General features: G+C 41.5%; 1 protein-coding gene and 1 long non-coding RNA gene across 2 annotated transcripts in view; both read right to left on the bottom strand.

Moving 5' to 3' along the window:
- Positions 1–25,301, bottom strand: part of LOC124286333 (ATP-dependent 6-phosphofructokinase-like) — a 40,221-nt gene that overhangs the window by 3,998 nt on the left and 10,922 nt on the right. Inside the window, 16 exon segments of the mRNA XM_046722701.1 lie at positions 54–159; positions 603–817; positions 1,190–1,254; positions 2,068–2,232; positions 2,648–2,800; positions 3,707–3,797; positions 4,548–4,618; positions 6,021–6,167; positions 16,598–16,609; positions 18,235–18,261; positions 19,236–19,326; positions 21,560–21,624; positions 22,214–22,339; positions 23,225–23,317; positions 24,000–24,098; positions 24,603–24,711. Coding sequence (XP_046578657.1) covers positions 54–159; positions 603–817; positions 1,190–1,254; positions 2,068–2,232; positions 2,648–2,800; positions 3,707–3,797; positions 4,548–4,618; positions 6,021–6,167; positions 16,598–16,609; positions 18,235–18,261; positions 19,236–19,326; positions 21,560–21,624; positions 22,214–22,339; positions 23,225–23,317; positions 24,000–24,098; positions 24,603–24,711 — 1,635 coding nt within the window.
- LOC124286334 lies at positions 8,748–9,174 on the bottom strand. Its single transcript, XR_006901009.1, has 3 exons — positions 9,128–9,174; positions 8,969–9,047; positions 8,748–8,799 (listed from the first exon to the last, which is right to left on the bottom strand). It is a non-coding gene; the product is annotated as an uncharacterized LOC124286334 (long non-coding RNA).

Here is a 25,301-nt window from a genome sequence, read left to right as displayed (position 1 = left end):
ATCCTCCTGGTCCCGTCAGTCTCCCTGGATGTCAGTTGTGCTTGCATACTTACTCAAAGTTGGTTTCACTGGAGAGCTCCTGTACTGGGGAGAAGGTGAGGAACCTCCTGGTCATCCCTAGCAGGACAGCACCATCCGGAGTTTTCGACACAACACGACCTGGGGATGAAACAGCCTTCCTTCAACCTCAGAGGCATATCAAGGCAACAGGTTCACACAGTCATATTGCTTGGGAGTTCCATTATTATAACTGTAATCAAATTATGTTATTCATGCACAATAATGACTTAATCATTTCCTTTTATTGTCCTTGATATATCATGTGACTAGCAACAGGCCAGGGTATTCCTGTGGGTACGCATCCTTATTCAGAACCATACAACCCAAGATAACTATCTCAGTTCTACCTGACCTGTTGTCTTCCTTTCCACCCAGCCTATCACAGTGAGGAAACGAACATAGGCCTCGATGTGACAAACACTTTAAGCACAAGGCCACTTGACCATCCTACTTGACTGTTGTGAATATGACTGACTAGTGGAGATCCTTGAGAGCTTCAGCCCAGCAATTGCTGCAAGGAATCTCATCTCTTTGACACTTACCGTCATCCTGCACCGAGCTTTCCACCTTGTTGATGAGCCAGTCTACAGCCTTGGCAGCCATCTTGGTGCCGTAGTTCCTGTCGAAGGGACTGGGCATGCCTCCCTGTTGCATGTGGCCCAGCACGTTGGTGCGGCAGGTGAACACGCCCTTGCCTTCCTCCGCAAACAGGTTGTGTATAAACTCAGTTGTGTAGTTATTGTTGGCATTCTCATTTCTACAATTAAAATGTCCAATTACATTGTAAAATATGACAAATGTGATAGTGCTGCAAATGGTAACTCCCATGTATAATCCGAGAATGAAACCTAACAGTACCTGTGAACATACAGGCAAAGCAGGCAAAGCTGATAAGAAGCATGAGCAATGATCCTGCAAAGTGGTCGAAGTGACTCACAAGCAGTTACGTCACTGAGCCTAGATTCTCCTTCGTTAGTTCTCCAAACAAGCATTAGATAGCCTATTCTTTAAACTGAGTTGTGGTCACAACTGCACAACTATTGTACATTAAATAGGGGATATCTGACCAGATACATATTTTACACTAATTCACACAAGAAATTACTATCGTAAGTGGATGAATACATACCTGAGGATGAGGCCTCTTTGGACACCAGCATTTAGAATTTTATCTTTAAGATGGTTTACGTCATTCTGCAAATATATTGAACCACATTTAGTACCTACAGACATTCATACCCATTGGTTCAAAAAGATCCTACATCTCAGAGCATATCCCCAAATACCTAAACTTCTTACCCTCCACAGGTAGTGCACAGTGATTACATTGTTATAGTGAGTAATTCAGGACAGCCATTGTCCAAATATTTAAAAAAGTCCCAAAACTATGTAGTCAAGAAATATGATTAATGGTAATTATTTAATCTGAATTCTTAATCGTTATCACTTGTCTTGTCAGCCACCCTGTATCACTGTCACTTTCATTAATTATTGTATATGACATTTATTGCCTAAATTGGTCATTCCCCATAGCAACATCATAAAACACAAAATGGGAAATGCATGTAGTCTAGATGCTCTGATCAATCATAATTGTGTTTCAAAATTGTTGCCAGTAATACAAGGGATTATTAGTCCTTCAACCAAAAGCCTTGAGCCAGTCTCATACATTCTTATCCCACTGCATGTTTACAGTATCCTTGTCATGCAGTACAAGTAACAACAGCTAAATAAACACACGCAAAACATTGTTTCCAGTACCAATAGCTGGCTGATTGGACTTTTTAGTACATAACATGCCTCTGGGATCAAGCTGAGACATATTATGTAAAATAAATTACTTTCATTTTCACTTTTAATAAAAGTAAACTATTATGGTGTGTACGGATTAATGCAACAAGAATTGTTTGTCAATCCATGTTGTCCTTTCATCATTATTTGGACAATGTCCCCATAATTTAAAGCTGCATTGATTATAACTGTGTCAACAGTGCAAATGTTCCTTACCCTCAAATCAGTGATAGAAAACTTTTCTTCATATATATAAGCAGCATCTGCTCCACCTGCCAGACCACTCATGGTTGCTAGGTAACCACAGTAGCCACCCATCGTCTCAACAATAAACACACGCCTCTTGGTGCCAGTAGCAGATTGCTTGATTCTATCACAGATCTGACAACGAACAGGACCTGGTTAGTTAAGGTAACAGCTCAGATGCTTGATGGGCATTTATAAGTTGGGAGGAAACACAACAACGTATGGTATGGATTTACAACTTTTTCAATATTTACAACACGACGTTTCTGGGCTACTTCTTGCCCCTTCATCAAGTGAAGGTAACAGCTGTTGAAGCTTGAATACAGATACCTTTTGCTGTTTAATAAGGATTGTATACAAGATCCGTCCTTAGTAAAAGTTTTATTAGTTTCTCAGACTTTATTTTTAACTACCACACTAAAACAACAGCAGGTTTAAGGGGCTTGTCCACCACAAAATAACTTGGAACTATATGCTACCATACATAAACATCAATTTTAGTTTCCGAAATTTAAGTTTCTGAAATAAGTTGAAAACATTGAACACTTACATCAGTGATTTCATTTAGGGCAGTGTCGGCCCCAAGACTGAAGTCGGTGCCGGGCACGTTGTTGCTGATGGTGCAGGGGATGACAACGATGGGGATGCACATAGCTGGGTACTGAGGTCTGGCCTCTGCTATCTGTAGGGCACTGTGATAGGCCTGAAACCAAACACAGTTCTTACACACTGCAGTACAGGTTCAGGCAGTATTTAGGTACGTTAAGCATGACAACTTCTTCGTCATATTATGATGCGATGGTATTGATTTTTATACTGTTGTCTATGCAGCACTCAAGTACTGCAGCACACAACAGACTTTCATATATCTAACAGGAATTAACCCCAAAAACCCAGGTAAGTAGATTAAGGTCATAATACATTGATTAGATTTTCTTAAGCAAAGTTAAGAGTGAGTGAGTGAGTGAGCTTAGTTTTACGCCGCACTCAGAAACCGGTCTGTAATTAATCCAGTCTTGACCAGACAATCCAGTGATCAAACAGCATGAGCATTGACCTGTGCAATAATTGGGAACCGATGACATGTGTCAACCAAGCCAGCGAGCCTGACCACCTGATCCCGTTAGTCTCCTCTTACGACAAGCATGGGTTACTGAAGGTTCATTCTAACTTAGACCTTCATGGGTCGCAAAGTTCAGAAGAATCAAAACACAAACAGTTGCTGCTTCTATCAATCCTTAACATAGTCCAAGTTCTTGGGTGGTATACTTCTACAAGGCTTAAATGTATGCAAACATATGAAAACTAGATTTCCTTAAAATCATTAAGATATAATTATGTCCTTGCAGGTGACTGCAGTCATCTCTTCCATTGTCTGATTATTGTTTGTTTGTTTGTTGTCTTCCACCATAGTCAATAATACATTAATATATCACAAGTGAAAATATCAACGGCCCCTACCATTGGTATGATGGCACACAATCACCCACATCACTACCTGAAACAAATTAGTCGCCTCTTGGACAAGCAATTAAGTGCTGTGGACCTATTCTAAACTTGGTCCCTTTGGTACATCAGATGTTACAAGACATTATTTCTTCATTAGTACCTCAAAGCCTCCAATAATACACAACCCAACGATTTTGTGTTCATGAAGTTTCTCTGCTATTCTTCCAAGGCCGACTTCTATAGTAGTTTGTCTGGAACAAAAAGGTAACTGAGTGACATAGTCAGCAATGATATCACACCATCGTTTATGGTTTTGAGCAAGGCTGATAAAAAATAACATTCTTCAGATCATGAGTATGAAAGAAGCAGTTGGCGGAAATTATTCTCTAATACAGCTCCAAACAGCAGATGCCGCAGTGAGTTGAAAAGGGGTTGTATATTGCGTCCAAGACTGTGCACTTGAACAGTGAGGAGATTGCTATTTTTGTTTATTCTGTTAAGGCAGAGAGCATGCTCGGTAACAACAAGTACCACCTTTTAATGTGCTATGGAATGATGGGGCCGTGGAATTGTGCTGGGCTGATGCTCAATGCATCACTATTGTGAGTGAGTGAATAAAGTTTAAGCCACAGGCAGTATTATTCCAGTTAAACCACATCAGTCTGTAAATGATGTCTTAAAACAGCCAAACACTGCAATGAAACAGCAATGATCCCAGCCTTCAGAAACTGATCCATTACAGAGGACAGTTAAAAGCATAGGATGTTCATGTTCATTTCAACCCTTGAGTGAGTGAGTGAGTGAATGAGTGAGTTTTACACCCCTTTTAGCAATATTCCAGCAACATTACGGTGGAGGACACCAGGAATGGGCTTCACTCATCGTACCCATTTGTGGAATAAAACCTGGGTATTCGGCGTGATGAGCGAACGCTTTAACCACTAGGCTACCCCACCGCCCCTTTCAACCCTGGAATCCAACTCAAAGTTCACTGGACTTACTTCTTTGTCCCCAGAAGAGATCCACCCTTTCCAGCCCAGCCCTGCACCTGGTTCCATCCAATGTGATGCACCTAGAAGGAGGAACAGTGCACCCTTATCATTCTTCATTCAGCTGATCTTTCTTATTCAACCACCAATAAAAATTAGGTGTTGGCAAGTGCTTGCCTAAACAGGAGCAGTCCCTTCTCTGCTGTTATCAATGCCCTGAAAATTACACACCTACACTCTGACATGTCCAGTGCACAGTTACACAAGCAGTCATGACAGTACCACTGTCATAAGTCTTGGTTAAACATGTGAGTTGTGACTGCATTAGTGTTATAACTTTGTAGAAAGGGGCACAGTCCTTGACAAAGCTGAGTGAGTTAGTGGGTTTAGTTTTACGCACACTCAGCAATATTCCAGCTATATGGCGGCAGTCTGTAAAAATCGAGTCTGGACCAAACAATCCAGGGATCAACAGCATGAGCATCGATATGCGCAATTGGGAACCGATGACATGAAAACAAAGTCAGCGAGCCTGACCACCCGATCCCGTTAGTCGCCTCTTACGAAAAGCATAGGTTACTGAAGTCATTCTGTTTTGTTGGTCTGACAATCATCAATTGAGCCTGAGCCCATAAACCTTTCTGAGTCGGGACTTGGTTATTACTCGCCACTGGCTTCAGGCAAGTTGTTGATAGCTTCACATTATATACAAGTTTGGGAGTTAATATTATATAATGGCATACATTCTGAAATTGATATCAGCATGCAGTATTAACATGTACCAGTATGAATATTTCAAAATTACAACTAATCTCTATTATTGTAGACAAAAATGGTGTACGTGAGTTGTCTCCCTTCCGCTTCACCAGCCTCTCATAGGTTCCACTACACTAAATCAGAATCACATGCTCCCTGAGCGAGAACCGTATGTAAACAACTGAAGAGAGAGAGACATGTGACAGCTGTGATTGGATGAAATAGTGTGAGATGTGTATGCTTTTTAAAAGCACATCCATACAGTAATTAAAACTGACCACAATTTTAAGTATTTAGTGCTGTCTTTTTTATCACCATCACTTATGCTTATTGTGTGTACAGATATTTTCCAGTAGGTGACATTTGGTGCGGAACTGGGGTTGATGAGTTCCGCTTCCTGTGCTGGGAAAATGAGCTGGACAATTTGGCCAGAAATTGTGTTTTATTGTAGTTTAAAGGCCTGACTGTACCCATGTGTACCTGGAATGGCTGTTGATAGCCTGGATAATTTAAAAAATAAACGGTTACTATAGAAGTCTATGGGAAAACATTTGGTGTTGTGTAACCTCATACTGTGATATGAGCAGAACATGATAGGGTTGAGTTATCTCCCTTTTACCACCAGAAACAGCATCATTCTGTGGTCAAGATGTTTCATACAGAGTTATCCCTTCCAGCTATTTAAACTGTAGATGGTACGGGATAAGTCACAGTGTAGGACCCACTTACCTCATTTGCAACAAGTCCATCAAAACTGTCATAGATGCCCTTGACATTGTATCCTTGGGTCAAGGCCAGTCTCACAAAGGATCTGACTGCAGCATTCATCCCACAGGCTGGGGCGCCAATGTTCATCACTGCCAAGTTTCTGGCAGACTGCAACATAAGTTGAGGAAGCTACACTGATGAACCTATTTAATATATCAGTCTACATTCAGCATACTTAACTCTCTTGCCAGAATCATAGAACTTCTTTAATATATCTGAAAATGATGCGTTTTATTTCACAAAAACCACTTCAGGGATTGTGGATAACTATGGTAAACTGATTGCAGAGTCAAAAGTGTCAAAATATGATGATAACATTTGCAAACATTAGTTCCGCATACTGAGAGGATTGCTGGCACTGCAACTGGCGACAAGACTGCATTTTGAATTTGTTCAGACTCTGTAATTATGCACCCATAATTCAGTCACACAAGTTTCAGTCTGGTCTTTGACCAATTTCCTCCTGACTGAATAGTCTGACTGGAAAACAACCTGTCTTTTCCACAAACCGAAACCATCTGTAAATGTTGAACCTGGAAACAGAGACCATATAATAGATCTATTATATGGTCTCTGCTGGAAACAAACATGAGCTAAAAGAGAATAGGTACGATGCCATGCCATTGCCTATAGTCTTTGTATCATTTACCAGTTTGTCAAATCGATGAACTTTCTAGACATATATTTTTAAGATGCTTATTGATTGAGATAATAAACTTAACCATACAATTAGAATTAAGTTGTTTTCCTTATTGTTCAATTACTATTAAGTAGATGATACATTTCCAACATGATTCAGTCAAGCTACCCCCAGGTGTACAAATGGTTCACAGAGAAACAAGATGATATTGATTTATATATTTGTGGTTCAAACAACACTTCAATGATATTTCTAACCTCTCAGTGGGTATATGATATAGACCACAGTGTCATCAGGTAAGTATATAAGAGAGGCAAGACCTAACTTGAAGCTGACAAGCATTGAGTAAACAAACAGTACAGAACATCCTGCCAGACTTATTTCCCTGGAACCAGCCACCTCCAGCTATGATGCTGGCTACTAGCTGTTGGACATGCATCGAGCACCACACCATTACGGCAGGGATTACAACACATGCAAAGCAGAGCCAATATAAAAACAGTATTACAAACAAGTAATTGGTTCCCCTTACACAAAATAAATGCTGTCTTAAAACCTTTTTGAATTTGGTTTTCTCCTGGGCCCTGTTCCACAAAATGATATTAAACAAACCTGAATATATTCAAGTCCAATTATATTTTCTTAAAACCACAACATTTTTAATGATTTTATTCTTCTCTTGGGCCCCATTCCAACAAACAATTATAGCACTGAGATTGCTACAAGCCTACATTGAACAAATGGACTCATCTTAGTGCTATAATTGTTTTTGGGAGAGGGGGGATGATTTGGATGGCATCTCAGAATTTTCAGAATTTTGAAAACGAGAATGTAAATCTTGAGTCTCTTGATAACCATGGCTATCACCTTTGTAGTAAAAACAACCTACAAATACAACAAGAACTACTGCAGTAAGGGGAAGAATATGAAGACTGTATGGAGTTCATGAAGAAGATGGCCAATAGCACTGGAGCTGTCCATACAGGAGATGCAGATGCTACCTTACTATGGCTGTGTACTAAATGAAAGCAGATAACTGGAGGTTTTTGAGACACAGAGGCAAAATAGCACTGTCGTAAATACAGCAAACTTCTATCTTCAGGTAGCATACTGATTACCTTACCTGTATACTATTTCATGTTATTCCAGTACTACCAGTAAGAAACTTGATGTGCTATACTAACAGTCTGTTTAGTGGATGTGAAGGGACAATACAGGATGACACCTATAGAATGTTTTGTTGGTTGATGACACGGGATATACAATGTTTTAGTGGATGGTCATGGTACAATACAGGAAGACACCTATAGAATGTTTTGTTGGTTGATGACACATGATATACAATGTTTTAGTGGATGGGCATGGTACAATACAGGAAGACACCTATAGAATGTTTTGTTGGTTGATGACACGGGATATACAATGTTTTAGTGGATGGTCATGGTACAATACAGGAAGACACCTATAGAATGTTTTGTTGGTTGATGACACAATACAGGAAGATATACAATGTTTGTAGTGGATGGGCATGGTACAATACAGGAAGACACCTATAGAATGTTTTGTTGGTTGATGACACATGATATACAATGTTTTAGTGGATGGGCATGGTACAATACAGTCACCTATAGAATGTTTTGTTGGTTGATGACACATGATATACAATGTTTTAGTGGATGGTCATGGATGGAAGACACCTATAGAATGTTTTGTTGGTTGATGACACGGGATATACAATGTTTTAGTGGATGGTCATGGTACAATACAGGAAGACACCTATAGAATGTTTTGTTGGTTGATGACACATGATATACAATGTTTTAGTGGATGGTCATGGTACAATACAGGATGACACCTATAGAATGTTTTGTTGGTTGATGACACGGGATATACAATGTTTTAGTGGATGGTCATGGTACAATACAGGAAGACACCTATAGAATGTTTTGTTGGTTGATGACACATAATATACAATGTTTTAGTGGATGGTCATGGTACAATACAGGAAGACACCTATAGAATGTTTTGTTGGTTGATGACACGCACCTATAGGATATACAATGTTTTAGTGGATGGTCATGGTACAATACAGGATGACACCTATAGATGACACATAATGTTTTAGTTGGTTGATGACACATATATATACAATGTTTTAGTGGATGGTCATGGTAAAATACAGGAAGACACCTATAGAGTGTTTTGTTGGTTGATGACACAGGAAATACAATGTTTTAGTGGATGGTCATGGTAAAATACAGGAAGACACCTATAGAGTGTTTTGTTGGTTGATGACACATAATATACAATGTTTTAGTGGATGGTCATGGTAAAATACAGGAAGACACCTATAGAATGTTTTGTTGGTTGATGACACGGGATATACAATGTTTTAGTGGATGGTTTATGGTACAATACAGGATGACACCTATAGAATGTTTTGTTGGTTGATGACACATGATATACAATGTTTTAGTGGATGGATGATACACTGAGTTCTGCTGGTGGATGACAAATGATACAAAATGACATGTTGGTGGACGACTTCATTTCATCGTAGGAAGACACATTATACATGTTTTGTTGGTGGATAACAACTGTTACCAGTTATTTTGTGAGCTGATGGCACATAATACACTTTTGCTGGTTGATGACACACAATGTTTGCATGATGGACAATCAAAGATACACAGTGTTTTGTTGATGGGTGAAAAATAACATACAATCCTTTGTATGTTCTGTAGGTAGATGTCACATGTTACTCAATGTTTTGTAGGTAGATGTCACATGTTACACAATGTTTTGTAGGTAGATATCATGTTACACAATGTTTTGTAGGTAGATGTCACATGTTACACAATGTTTTGAAGGTAGATATCATGTTACACAATGTTTTGTAGGTAGATGTCACATGTTACACAATGTTTTGTAGGTAGATGTCACATGTTACACAATGTTTTGTAGGTAGATGTCACATGTTACACAATGTTTTGCAGGTAGATGTCACATGTTACACAATGTTTTGGGGGTTGGTGAAACATTACACAACTTTTTGGTTTCTATTGATAGAGAACAGAATGTTTCGAGGGTGGATGACATATTACGCAAGTTTTATTGGCTAATGACACTTTTGTTCCATGATGAGTATCTATTATTTCACTTGTCCACACCACCCCATATATACAGTTGTATTGGCATGCTGCAAACAAGACAAAGATGAATGCAGTGTCATGTGAATAGATGATTGTATGATGAATGTGAGAAGTGAGCGTGCAAAGAAAGAACAAGTATCACCAAAACCTTGTTATGTATATGTTGTAAGTTTAACATAGAAAATAATTGTAAATACATACAAGAAAAGAAACTAAATGCAATGAAACTAAACAAGATTGTTTTTCCACCACTAAAAACAACAAAAAATAGAATATTAAAAACTTAAGGCTAAGTGATATGTAAAAATAATTCTGTATATCAGGAGCTTTTCTTTCCTTTATTGACTACTTATTGACTATCAAACAGCTATAATCTTTCAGTAAACAAGCACAACTAACTGAGGAATCAGCTATTGAAATATTCCTCTCAGTTCTAAGCTGTCGCGTCAGTTTACAGCTATCATATAATTCGGTTAAGTGAAAGCATAAGTTTTAAGCCTGAGTTGGTATTGTTGTTGTTATAGACTAAGGTGAGTGAGGGAGTATAGTTTTACGCCGCACTCTGCAATATTCCAGCTATATGGCGGCGGTCTGTAAATTGAGCTAAACCTGTAGAGGTTTCCAATTCTTTGAAGAAAATCGTCCTTAGGGTACATATATGCATTTTCTGCGGCTGAAAATGTCATGTGACATTTGTATCAATGTTTTAATAAAAATATTGTACAATAAATAAAAATCTTTTTTATCTATTATACGGCCCCCACCACTGGGAGTTACCTCCCTGCTACGCATGCGCAGCCAACCAGGTAAGCACCTAGGCCTGTATCATCATTCCTTCTGCTGAATAAATCAGTGAACAGAATTGCGGGGAGGTGGGTGGCCCTACCCCAAGGACGATTCTCTTCAAAGAATTGGAAACCTCTACAGGTTTAGCTAATTCTTTTTCATAGAGATCGTCTTTGGGGTACATATATGCATTAACTCAGACTCCGAAAGACCAGAGGCTAGGGAGGAGGGAATTTTGTCAAAGTAAACATAAATAGTGATCGTTAGGAAGAATGTAACAGACGCCAAAACACTCACCTGTCACGTGTTCCGAAGCTTCCGCGAGAGGCATGATGGGAGGGTAAACGACAGGGAGGAAAGTACTGAGACCCGACCTCACAGGTTAAGCAAAGCAAAGCGCACACAGTGCGACAGTAAAAAAACCCGCCCACATCGTATATCTATTAAAGAGCACTGTAAGGGGGAAAACAAACCCACAACCGACCATAATCTCATGAGAGAAAATCGAAAGTAGTTAGATATGATAATAGCGGATATATCAATGATACACAATTGAAAGCAGTGTCAACTGTCCAGATAACCAAGACTCACTCTGTGATGGCAGGACACTGTCCATTGGGGAGAACACAACGGCAAAAACGCGCACAATCACGAGAATGTGTATCGAGCTGATAGTGCCTGATAAAAGTGCTAGGCCTGCTCCAAATAGTGGCAGAGCATATCTCTTCAATGGGCAGTGCCGATGCACAATCCTTTGACGTGGTCACTGCCCTGACCGAGTGAGGGGAGGCTTGCCCTTAGCCTGATAAGCAGCACAAATGACCAATACAAGCCAGCGTGATAGGGTCTGTTTGCTAGCACACACACACACACACACACACACACCGTGACTGCGAAAAGGCTGCTGGCAGCCAGACGAAGAGGCCTGCTCCTTGCCCTTACCTTTGGCGGGACGGCTCCTCCTCCTACGTCTACCCAGCAGCTGAAGCCAGCCGATGTGAGCGCAGTTGCTCCAACAAGGCCTTAAAATCCTTGAAGGAGGTAGCTGCTGCTGCAGCAGCCTCCCGAATGACCTGCTGCGCCCCTGAAAACAACGTCACTCCCAGCCAAAACGGAAGGGCCAGCAAGGTCTGCTGTGTTGCTGCCGAATAACGGGATGTAGACAGCCACAGCTTACACATCCCCATGACTGCGTACATCACCGTAGACGCGGCAGACCTCAAAGAGTCTCGCGTCAGGTGGGCCTGCACTTCGGACAATTGGCGAAGCAGAACAACATTCGGGGAAATGCCCCAGTGCTCCCTTCCGCCTCCAGAGCCGACCTTTGGATAGAGGAAAGGTAGGCCTCGTGGACCACTACCCGCATCTGCTGCATGGCATTCTGGTAGACTTCCTTGTAAGTCCGGTATGCCTGTTGTAGGGGGGCGCCCGCTAGGGCAAATGGTGGAACTAACCGCCCTTGCTTAGCAGCTGGGGCTGCACCTGAGGAAGCCGAGCCTCCCCCTAGGGCGACCGAAGTGAACAAGCACTCGTCAACCACCGGCACAAAGAACAGATAATCATCCCCCAGCTGGTACCTCTTAACAAGTTCGGGTAAATCGAACCGGAGGCGTGACCCAACCAGGAGGGGATACATCACGTCCTGCACCAGGGAAGGCAAGATATGGAGCTGTCTGCGAGGGTTGCCTAGGGGCATACGCCTCACCCAGCAGGCGGAACTCAGTTGAGTCCGAGCGACATGTCGGCACCGTGGCTTGGGGTATATACTCGGATAGCCGACGAGAAACGGAAAGTACCCTCCGACTCCTCGACCTCCCCAACCTCCATAGACTCGGCACCCGAGCCCGAGGAGCAGAACCCCGACCCGGTGGGAGGCCGAGCCGAGCGCAGGTACCGGAACCCCAGGAATCCTCAACGGACCCTGCACCAGGGACTGGGGGCGAACCCTCCCCCTCCGGGGTAGCCGAGGCGTCTGGACCCGAAGCCAAAGGCAAAGGATGAACAGTCGCCTCCAGGCCAAGGGATCGAGCCGGGCTCGGCGATCCCACCCCCGGACTCTTGATCCCCCATTCAGAGTGGGCGAGAACTCCTGGCGGAGACCTCCAACAGACTCATGAACAAGGGACTTCACGGAGTCCATATGCTGCTGAAACAATTGAGTGATGATTGACATATCAAAACCACTAGATTGGGATTGAGATTGGGAATGCGACTTATGCGAAGACCTAGGTTTAGCTTGTTTAGCTTTTTTGGATTTGGACGGGGGAACCTCCTGGGTCAGTTCCCCTCCCGCCTCCCGCAATTCCTTATAAAAAAGGAAATCAGCCGCCCGCCTCTTCTGGGCCCGTGGGAAAAGGCCATACACAGTTCGCAGATTTCAGGTGAGTGAGTGAGTGAGTGAGTTTGGTTTTACGCCTCTTTTAGCAATATTCCAGCAATATCACGGCGGGGGACACCAGAAATGAGCTTCACAGATTTCAGGGTTATGCCCTGCTTTCTCTAAACAGCACAAGCATTTGTCATGCTTATCAGCTCTAGGAATATTCTGCCCGCAGACAGTAAACCCAGTAAACGCCTGAAAGCAAACACGCAAGCATGTAGCTAACGGCGGAACACAGCAGCATAAATATACACGTACAGAACATTGAAAATTACGTGAATGCAACCACGTGACATGAAATACTTGGTTAATAACGCAATATTTCAACCACGTTGCAAGCTAAACTTCCTGCCATGGAAAAGCAACATGTGCGTAAACCACGGGAAAGCTAGCGTAAAATTTAATACAAAGTCACATAAAAGAGAAATAACAGACTGCAAAGTCAATAAAACTTTTCTTTTTCTTTTTCAAGAACAAATAAAGACCATACATACAGTTGTTGAAGTCTCAGACATTCTTCACATCAGCTTAGTAACTGGGAACACGTGTGAACACTTACATGACAGCAGAAGGAATGATGATACGGGCCTAGGTGCTTACCTGGTTGGCTGCGCATGCGTAGCAGGGAGGTAACTCCCCGTGGTGGGGGCCGTATAATAGATAAAAAAGATTTTTATTTATTGTACAATATTTTTATTAGAACATTGATATAACTGTCACATGACATTTTCATCTGCAGAAAATGCATATAGGTACCCCAAGGACGATCTCTATGAAAAAGAATAATCAGTTAGGACCAGACAATCCAGAGATCAACAGCATGAGCATTGATCTGCGCAATTGGGAACTGATGACATGTGTCAACCAAGTCAGCGAACCTGACCGCCCGATCCCGTTGGTCGCCTGGGTTAATGAAGATCAATATTCTAACCCGGACCTTCACGGGTATTATAGACTAAGGATGGAAGGAAACACTGAAACTTGACCATACTATCCATGTAAGGAAACAGATAACACTGCTTGATGCTTTGTTTAGTTTCCCACCTGGAACCCCAATGTGGTTAGCAACTACTGGAGGACATTGATCTCACATGGAACTCCAGCTGGTTAGCAATTACTGGAGACCATTGATCCCACATGGAACCACATCCAGCTGGTTAGCAACTACTGGAGACCATTGACCCCAGATGGAACCACCCTCAGCTGGTAAGGAATTACTGGAGATCATTGATCCCACATGTAACCACCCTCAGCTGGTTAGCAACTACTGGAGACCATTGATCCCACATGGAGCCACCAGCTGGTTAGCAATTACTGGAGATCATTGATCCCACATGGAACCACCCTCAGCTGATTAGCAATTACTGGAGATCATTGATCCCACATGGAACCACATCCAGCTGGTTAGCAACTACTGGAGACCATTGATCCCACATGGAACCACCCTCAGCTGGTTAGCAACTACTAGAGACCATTGATCCCACATGGAACCATCCTCAGCTGATTAGCAATTACTGGAGATCATTGATCCCACATGGAACCACCCTCAGCTGGTTAGCAACTACTGGAGACCATTGATCCCACATGGAACCACATCAAGCTGGTTAGCAACTACTAGAGACCATTGATCCCACATGGAACCACCCTCAGCTGGTTAGCAACTACTAGAGACCATTGATCCCACATGGAACCATCCTCAGCTGATTAACAACTACTGGAGATCATTGATCCCACATGGAACCACCCTCAGCTGGTTAGCAACTACTGGAGACCATTGATCCCACATGGAACCACCCCCAGCTGGTTAGCAATTACTGGAGATCATTGATCCCACATGGAACCACCCTCAGCTGGTTAGCAACTACTAGAGACCATTGATCCCACATGGAACCACCCTCAGCTGGTTAGCAACTACTAGAGACCATTGATCCCACATGGAACCATCCTCAGCTGATTAGCAACTACTAGAGACCATTGATCCCACATGGAACCACCCTCAGCTGGTTAGCAACTACTGGATTACATTGATCCCACATGGAGCCACCCCCAGCTGGTTAGCAACTACTAGAGACCATTGATCTCACATGGAACCACCCTCAGCTGGTTAGCAACTACTAGAGACCATTGATCCCACATGGAACCACCACCAGCTGGTTAGCAACTACTGGATTACATTGATCCCACATGGAGCCACCCCCAGCTGGTTAGCAACTACTAGAGACCATTGATCTCACATGGAACCACCAACAGCTGGTTAGCAACTACTAGAGACCATTGATCCCACATGGAACCACCACCAGCTGGTTAGCAACTACTGGAGACCATTGATCTCACATGGAACTCCAGCTGGTTAGCAACTACTGGAGACCATTGATCCCACATGGAACAACATCAAGCTGGTTAGCAACTACTGGAGACCATTGATCCCACATGGAACCACCACCAGCTGGTTAGCAACTACTGGAGACCATTGATCTCACATGGAACCACCACCAGCTGGTTAGCAACTACTAGAGACCATTGATCCCACATGGAACCACCACCAGCTGGTTAGCAATTACTGGAGACCATTGATCCCACTTGGAACCAGCCCTAGTTGGTTAGCAATTACTGGAGACCATTCATCCCACATGGAGCCACCAGCTGGTTAGCAACTACTGGAGACCATTGATCCTACATGGAACTCCAGCTGGTTAGCAATTACTGGAGGACATTGATCCCACATGGAACCACATCCAGCTGGTTAGCAACTACTGGAGACCATTGATCCCACATGGAACCACCCCCAGCTGGTTAGCAACTACTGGAGACCATTGATCCCACATGGAGCCACCCCAGCTGGTTAGCAACTACTGGAGACCATTGATCCCACATGGAGCCACCCTCAGCTGGTTAGCAATTACTGGAGACCATTGATCCCACTTGGAACCAGCCCTAGTTGGTTAGCAATTACTGGAGACCATTGATCCCACATGGAGCCACCAGCTGGTTAGCAACTACTGGAGACCATTGATCCCACATGGAACCACATCCAGTTGGTTAGCAACTACTGGAGATCATTGATCCCACATGGAACCACATCCAGTTGGTTAGCAACTACTGGAGGACATTGATCCCACATGGAACCACCCTCAGCTGGTTAGCAATTACTGGAGACCATTGATCCCACATGGAACCACCCCCAGCTGGTTAGCAACTACTGGAGGACATTGATCCCACATGGAACCACCCTTAGTTGGTTAGCAACTACTGGAGACCATTGATCCCACATGGAACCACATCCAGCTGGTTAGCAACTACTAGAGACCATTGATCCCACATGGAACCACCCTCAGCTGGTTAGCAACTACTAGAGACCATTGATCCCACCTGAGACCTCCTAGACAGTTAGCAAATTCTGAGGACATTGATCCCATCTGGAGACCCTTGTCGGTAAGCAAGTAGTGTATTAAATGTATATTGACTAGATTTTGTTATGTAGACTAAAAAATGAATGTTAACCCTGAGAAAATGTATGATAATGTAAAAAGTGAAATAGATATATAGTCTTTATGTTGATGATGATTTTCCATGAAGTTACCTCTGGTAGAAACTGTAACAGAGATTAAATATGTGACACTGGAGATGACAGTATAGATGCAGCTTAGCCTAGAAAGAGCAACTTTCTTAATACAGGGTATTTTATCTCCATTCCATCACAATTAACACCCTAAACCCATTCGCTACCATAACTAATTTTGGAGTGATGAAACCATCTCCAATTATAATATAATGTTCTTTTCTTTTGCATTTGTGCTAGACATCAACATGAGTCTTGTGAATCAGAAAGGAGACCATGCATGAGAGAGCTGTTGACAGTTTAGGCATTTTTCTCCAAATCATAAAAATGACAATACTGAAGTTTTAGCTGGATATTTTGCAATTAATGATATCCTGAGTGATAGCTTTATGTGAAAAAGATAAATCGTAACAAAGCCATGATACTGGTTTTCATTTTATAATAATCAGAAACCTTAGAGGTAGGTGCAAAAATAAAATTCATCATGAGACACCGATTAACTTGTTTTTTTCTAGAAAAACACTGCGTTGTTTCACGTTTCAGACAGCATGGGTCTCGTGCCACTGATGAATTAATCATGTTCCCTCAGTGATATTCAACACATAGAAATTAGCTCGTTACAAAAATGACAATAATAGTGACTTGGTGGAGAGGACAAACTCAAGTATAATTTGAGCTGAAACTTGTAGCTCTACATCCAAAATCATAATGGTTGGCATCTGTGCTAGGGTAGCAAGTTGGTGCAGGGTACACATGGCATAAGAGAGGTGATACAACACACTGGATATTTGAACATTGAGACACAGTTGCATAACATCAAGTATACTGGGAAGTCAAACAGGGTCTACAAAAATATATGTGATCAAAATGCACATGGGAAATTCACTGAAGTATTTAAACAGGCAAACAATGAAAGCTTAGGACAACAGTATTCAAAATGGCTTGAAGATACCTACTGATCTGCGTTAACTGGTGAATCAAAGCAAATAGTCAACAATGGAACTATTTTTACGTTTCCTTGTTTACTTGCATGACAAAGAGATCTAGACTCTAGATATACACCATTTCCTTCAGTTCAAAATGCTGTGAATATTAATGTGAACATGCTGTAGTTATTCAGGAAATTAACTTTGTATTTGGTTATATACTTCTGAAACACACTGAAAACACAATTACAAATGGCTTTACAGAAGTAATTGTAGCTTTGTATTCATGTTTTGTGTCAAATCTGTCAAGAGGTGACAGACTTCAGAACGTATTGTCTACCTTTACTGTAGTTATATCATACACAATCTCGAGATGATAGTACATACGAGTTGTTCACATTTCATCAATGACAGGATGATCAGTACATAATTTGTGTTTTCACTGTGTTCAAGAAATATCATGAATATCAGGTACAGATAGGGCAAAAGTCTCACTTAACACTGGTTATCATGGTGACCGGATGAATAATACCTTGATGTTTTTGGTGGTTCCACTATGTTGATGATAGGAACAATGGTAGACTGGCTAATATATGGCGGCCAGATAATTAATGGTTCCTATATTTAGTTACTAGGATTCCTAACTGTCCCTAATTGTTACAACTATATTCCTAAGATTATAATAGATATATAGATTAAAATATTTCTAAAAACAAGCAGAAATAGACTTACATGGTCCTGGAAAGAATCCCAATGTCCCTGCAAAAGTTACTGACAGTGTCTGATCTCATATACTGTACTCTCTGTCCAGGCAACGATAACACTGAACATGTCACAGATGAAGATATATCACCATGACAACTATAAACACTGAGTGTGTAACAAGTATGCAAATTTCCCAGAATACGGAGCCAGGGATGCATATTGCCCAGAATAGAGATCCAGGAATGCATATTGTCAAAAATAGGGGGCCAGGGGATGCATACTGTCCAGAGTAGAGGGTCAGGGGATTTACCGGTATATGGACCAAGGTAGATTGGGAGGGAATGCAAATTGGCTACTAGCTGCCGTGACATTGTTTACATGAAGTGTAACATACTGTCAGTTGTGGAAAATCTGTGAAAGAAGCATTTTTCAAGCTATGTTTTTTCACATTCACATCCTGAAATGTTGATATGATATTTGTGTTTTCCTTGTGTTGTGTTTGCAATGCAAGGTTCGAGATCTATTGTTAAGAAGTTAACAATGTCACAAGAATCCTTAAACTGGACATAATGCTGATGACTCTGCTTGTTCTCCACAGACTCAAGGAGACAACGGCTGGGTTACAGTCACATCGAAGTAAGGAAAAGTAAACAACACATTCCAAAGAGAACAGTCAAAATAACAAACACAAGGCTGAAGTAAAACATCTGCATCCAAACGATAAGAAAAAACACACTAGTTAGTGCCCAACACTTGGGTATTCCAACTCATGCATCTTCTGAAGACAACTCATATCAGTATATACAACATCAAACGATTCAACCAGCAAACAAACTATATCAGGATATCAAAACTTTCTGAACTCAGCAGAAACAAAATATTTTAAATAAACTTGATAATTTTTCTAATTTTTAACAGAAATGACTCTTGAGGAAATGAGTACAATGGATGTTGATGTAACCAGCATGATGTGAACCGTCCTCATCTCGCGTGTGTGTTGTGTGATAGCTGTTACTGAAGGAACGTACCTGGCAGTCTGTCCCCTCCACATTACTCAGGGCTGCTGGGGGCCTCAGTTTACTCAGCTTACGGTAGGTGTTCAGGTTGTTCTGGAAACTCCTGGAAGATATTACCAAGAATTCATTCTAGCGCATACATTCATTGTTGACAGTCATAAATGAAGGTACTTATGTCAGTTTAACACTGTTCACAAGATGTATGGTTCCATGAGGAGTTTGTCAGGCTATTGTAAGGCGTGGCATCAGAATCAGTTGACACTAGTAGGAACTTCTGTGTAAAGGTTTAAACTGAGATTGCTGTGTAAAAAGACAAGAGTCATCAGAAGATGACATATCCCCACAGCCCCACATATTTGATGCCAAAAATGTGTAAAAAGCAAAAGGCATCACTTCAAGATCTGACTCATAAATCTGCCACGTTCTGTTGAAAGATATTAAACGGTTTTCGAGTTGTGCTCCAGAAACGAAGCCCATCCCTCCCTTTTGACACTAAGTCCGAATCGTTTCCATGGAAACCAGGAAAAACAAGAGTCATCAGAAGATGACATAGCCCCCCGGTCCCCACATATTTTAAAGAACAAATCATCTGACAGTTACTTAAAGTCCAGCTTGACTGTTTTCTAAACTATGTCCAAATCGTTTCCATGAAAATCATGAGAAATATAAATGCCAAAAATCTTTAAATAGCAAAAGGCACCATTTCAAAATTTGCCTAATATAGTAATATATCTGCCAAGTTCTGTTAAAAAATACTGAACGCTTTTCGAATTGTGCACTGGAAATGAAGCCCACCCCTCCCTTTTGGGACTAAACCCTAATCGTTTCAATGGAAACCGGGAAAAAATGAAAAATGCTAAAAATCTGCAAATAGCAAAAGGCACCACTTAAAGTTCTGTTTGATATATCTACCAAGTTTTGTTGAAAAATATCGAACGGTTCTTGAGTTATGCTCCGGAAACAAAGCCCACCCCTCCCTTTTGGGACTAAGTCCGAATCGTTTCCATGAAAACCAGGAAACAAAAATATGCCAAAATTCTGCCAAATAGCAAAAGGCACCACTTTGGCATCTGCCTCACATATCTGCCAAGTTTTGCTGAAAGATATTAAGAAGTTTTCCAGTTGTGCTCCGGAAACGAAACCCACCCCTCCCTTATGAGACTAAGTCCGAATCGTTTCCATGGAAACCGGGAAACTCATGATCTTTTGCTTATCTCCCTTTCCCTTGCGAATGGTAGTGGAACACTTGAATCCCTTGAAGTTCCCAAAGTGGACGTAAAAATACACTCACCCACAAGTTACCTCCCTTTTCCTGCGTAAACAGTCATGTGACCAGCCTTACTTGTCACTCTCCTGATTTTTCTGCCCAAGCACTTGGATCTGCTGTGCAATCCAAAGTGTTTCCAGCGGGGAGGTTAGGAGGGCTTGACCTCATGAGTCAGGATAAGTATAAAAATATCAAATTTACTTGAAAAATTACATATTTTTTCTTATCCTGACTTTTGATCTTCCCCTGTACCACGGGTTTGGTTACAAGTCAGTAAACTTGCTGGTGCCTGCTCTGTCAGTGTGAGGCGCTGTCTGACGTGTAGATATCTGCGTTGCCTTCCTTTCATGAACCCTGCCTTCTCAAACCTCTATCTGTAGATTCCTCCCTTTACAAACGTTTATCTTGAGAGTCCTCTCTTCACGAAACCTCTATCTCTGAATTCATCTCTTCGCGAACCTCTGTGACATGAGCTTTCTGTTCGCGAACCTCTGTCTCGTGATGAGTGACTCCGGGAACGTCTGTGAGAGATATGAGATCTCGATCTAGAGCGGCTTGGTGTAGGAGATGGATCCTTAGGTGTTCTCGAAGCTGAGGGTTCGCAGATGTTGAAGAGTGAGTAGGCTTCTCATGTCTTCTATCCTCTTCCAGACTATGGAGACCTTCACATGACTGTTAACGCGAGAAAATGGAGGTAACTCGTGGGTGAGTGTATTTTTACGTCCGCTTTGGGAACTTCAAGGGATTCAAGTGTACCACTACCATTTGCAAGGGAAAGGGAGATAAGCAAAAGATCATGAGCCAGGATAAGAAAAAATATAAAAATGACAAAAATCTACAAATAGCAAAAGGCACCACCTTAGGTTCTGTTTGATATATCTACCACTTTTTTTTTAAAATATTGAACGGTGTTTTAATTATGCTCTGGAAACAAAATAATTACGGACGGACAGACGGATGAGGCGTCAACTATATCCCCACGCATTACATGCCGGGGGGGTAACAACTGATTGATGATGGAAGCAGGGCTGTTTCAGTTGTGTTCTAAATCACATTCCACATGACTTACTTTCCACGGAGACGAACAGCTTCCTCCCAGTTCTTCTCATTCATGTTCTTCTGAACAGCCTGGGTCTAGAAGCAAATAACAATTGACACAGTCAGTATGTGTCACTGTGAATGAGAACTTCATCTCATGGTGTGTTAGCTTGATGCAGGTCCTAGAAGTTTACCACAAGCACAGGTATGGTGGTCACAAACCTAGCTGCATGATTGGAGGGAACCGGGATTTGAACCCACAAGCTCGGTGTGCGCTCTGTAACTCTGCCCTGGTGTAACACTGCCAGGGCCATTCGGATTCTGATGCCTTAGACGACTTGACCATCTGCGACCCCATACAATACACAAAATCTTGCTACTTGAATGTGAAAAAACATTTCCGCTGTCATGGGTAATGAATAGCAGCCATACACCATGATCTGAATCCGATTGCAAACAGAGGCTAAACACACAGGAAATAATACCAGTAGTCAAAATGCATTTGACATCGTCACCCTTGTAATTCTTGTATCATTTTGTTCCTATATAGGACCTCTTGACCGGAGTAATTGTGGACAGTATTTTCACACATAAAGAGGTTAAATGAGCACAGGTACAAACACACAGGATAAAAGAAACAACAAAGATTCAACACTTCACCACAAGGTGTGAGTGGCCCACCTACCCTCTCGACACATTGCATGAGTGGCACCCTGACAGTCTGGTTTCCCTCCAGGGACACGACACAGGCGGGCGTGTCGGGGTCCGCATCCATCAGAGCCAGCACTGCTTCAGCACCCATTCTAGAACCCTGAACAACAAGCATGGAGTCACTACACTGTACAAAACTCAGGGGTCCTTGGTCATCATAATTCATGGCTCTACTCTTTCAACGACCCACTCAAGTTTGCAACTATTATCAGGACAATTATGAAGAAGGCCTCTTGGCTGAGTCATATGGAACAAGCTTTCTTCAAGGTTTGGTAGAATTCAGTCCCATGTTGATTTGAACACTATCCCATTATGTTATCGTTACAGCTTAAGGTATGAGGAGTGAGCCAGTGAGAGTTTAACACCACCTTGAACATTTCTTTAAAAAAACTTGGATTTAAGCACATCAAAGAACAGATCTGGGCAAGGACAAAAGCCAGTGTCTACAGTAGGTGAGGTAAATTCCAAAGTCACATTTGCAGTGTTCCCATCATGGTGAGACCATAACAGTGTTGAGAACAGTGGAAACTGGCAGCCAACATGAGTTGTGTTTCTCCCGGTGGGTTTCCCGGATGAGTAAGTTTCTGTGTTAGAACAGACCAGTATGGGTATTGGGTGGTTATACTGGGATTCATGTGCTTTACAACGTGAAGCTGGGATTTCAAAACTGGAAAAGATGTTTTCATTCAGAAGAAACAGACAGAGGCAAACTTGTTGAAATAACAAGTACTAATCGAGCTAGAAGACGAATCAAAAGTTTGTTTTTTGGCACAATTAGTTCCAGAGGGGCAGGAGCAAGCATTTTATGAGTTTTCCCAAACTCACTGGAAAAACGTACATATCTACTCTATTTATGTATTTTAACCATGGTACTGTGATTTCAACAGTGCCAAAGAGGCTCCAATACAAGGAACTTTGTACCCTGACTAGTGATTATATTTGGCACTACTTAGTCTGATAAACTCTTGTGACTTGTCCAACTCACCAGGATCCTGTCAAATGCGGAGGGACTTCCACCTCTCTGTACGTGACCGAGCACAGTCACACGTGTATCATAACCCAGGCGGGAAGAGAGCAGCTGAAAACAGTGAATAAACCTACACTTATCTCACTGAAACATGCTTGTCTATGTAAATTTACCTCCCTTATACTGCCCTGTAATATTTCAGGAAAGCAGACACAAATGCATATAATGCTGACTGAATACTGAATTATGTAATTTTCTGACTAAAATTGATATTTTATACTTGTCAGGTGACCAAAAGGGCGCCAAAGGGGCAAGGGAGGCAACTCCTGGGTGAGTAGTGATTTTACGTCCGCTTTTTAAAAGGGAACTTCAAGGGATTTCAAGTGTTCCACTATCATTTGCAAGGAGAAGGAGACAAGCATAATTAGCATGAGTCAGGATAAGGAAAAATCTGTATTTTTGTGTCTCGATACAAAAATCAATCAAGTAATGACATGGGTAATCATACCCAAAAGATCATATAAGATTCCTTTTATATTTCTATTATTTATTATTATTATAGGATATTTATATAGCGCACATATCCAGGCAACTTGTGCATACTCAAGGTGCTGGTATTTGTTCCCTCGATCATTGGATGTCAATCTTAACGTCACATCGTATTATCAATCTGCTGAAATGACAAACAACTGAATTCCTACATGAAAATCTTTTCAGATAAAGTATGTTCTTATCCTCCTAAAATAACCTAAGCAATGTGTTACCATGGTTACATTTAGGAACCATGCAGGACCTACATTTTTAACATATCAGCTGTGATGGGTTGGCCATGTCTGTCCATAGCTCCCTCTGCAACCAGGATGATATTCAAGCGCTGACCAAATGACCTTTCCTGCAACACAATAGAGAGAGAGAGCACTGAAATGTAAAACTCAAGTACAAAAGCCTACCAATATTCAATAACGTAATGAGCATTTTTATACTTTAACTATAATAGTTCAGGGCAAAGCTATACTTTATTAGACATTGGAGTAGTGCTGACCTTGTTTCTTAAATAGACACAACATTTTGGATATGATACACTTCCATTTATTCTTAATCTAATATTTCTAAAAACAGCCTCTAAATATCTTCAAAATACTGAGGTACATATCGACAAGTCATGCATATTAAGCCACCATATTATGATAACAATTTCAAAATTTTTGATGTCTGAAGTTGTCAGCATCCCTCACCATGCTAACCTACTTATTTTACAATTTACATAAATCCATCAAGTTTTGATTGATATCCATTCTCACTCAAGCATTGTGACAAAGAGTGACAGAATTGGACCTGATTCAACCCCGGAAAACCAATATAATTACACAACACTGGACTTGAGTTGTCAACTGACCGTGGTGAGCTTGTTACATAGGGTATCCTCCCACCCATCCTCTGGGGGCCACTCGGGGATGAACACCCAGTCAGCCTCACTGGCCAGGGCAGCCACGAGAGCCAGGTACCTGTAAGGTAGACACACAATGTAATAAGCACATACCGGTAGTTGTAACAGTCACATACACTGGCGATACAGGGCCCCGTTTCACAGAGCTCTCATAAGCCTAAGATCTCGTAACGTTTCTTGTAGAATTCATGCCTCCTATGTTAAGTATGAGAGGTACGAATGCTACGAGAAAAGTTACGAGATCTTAGGCTTATGAGAGCTTTGTAAAACGGGCCCTGATTGGTAATAATAACACACTATATTTAGTTAATGTTGTTACATGTATTCCGGGAGTGAGTTTTGATTTACAATGTTTTGAACATATTTCAGTTACATCCAAGTAGTCAGTTTGATACAGGCCTTAAATGACTACCACTTGGATGAAACACATGGAAACAATGTTGACAAATCTAGAAGTATAATCAGTGCAGGATTTAACCCTCCACCATATCATGTCATGTGTCATGTCATTTTATGTTTACATACTGCTGTCAATAGCAAATTGTAATTCAATTCACTTGTACTGTTAAACATGACAAAGTATATCAATTTAATGAGCATATTTGAATCCATCAAAGTATTTTAAAATGATCATTGTTCACTTTGACA

Source organism: Haliotis rubra, unplaced genomic scaffold (genome assembly GCF_003918875.1).
Source record: "Haliotis rubra isolate DU_JTF1 unplaced genomic scaffold, ASM391887v1 Scf38, whole genome shotgun sequence".
Classification (NCBI taxonomy): Eukaryota; Metazoa; Mollusca; class Gastropoda; order Lepetellida; family Haliotidae; genus Haliotis; species Haliotis rubra.
Note: the sequence above shows the minus strand (reverse complement) of the source record. Positions and strands in the feature narration are given on the sequence as shown.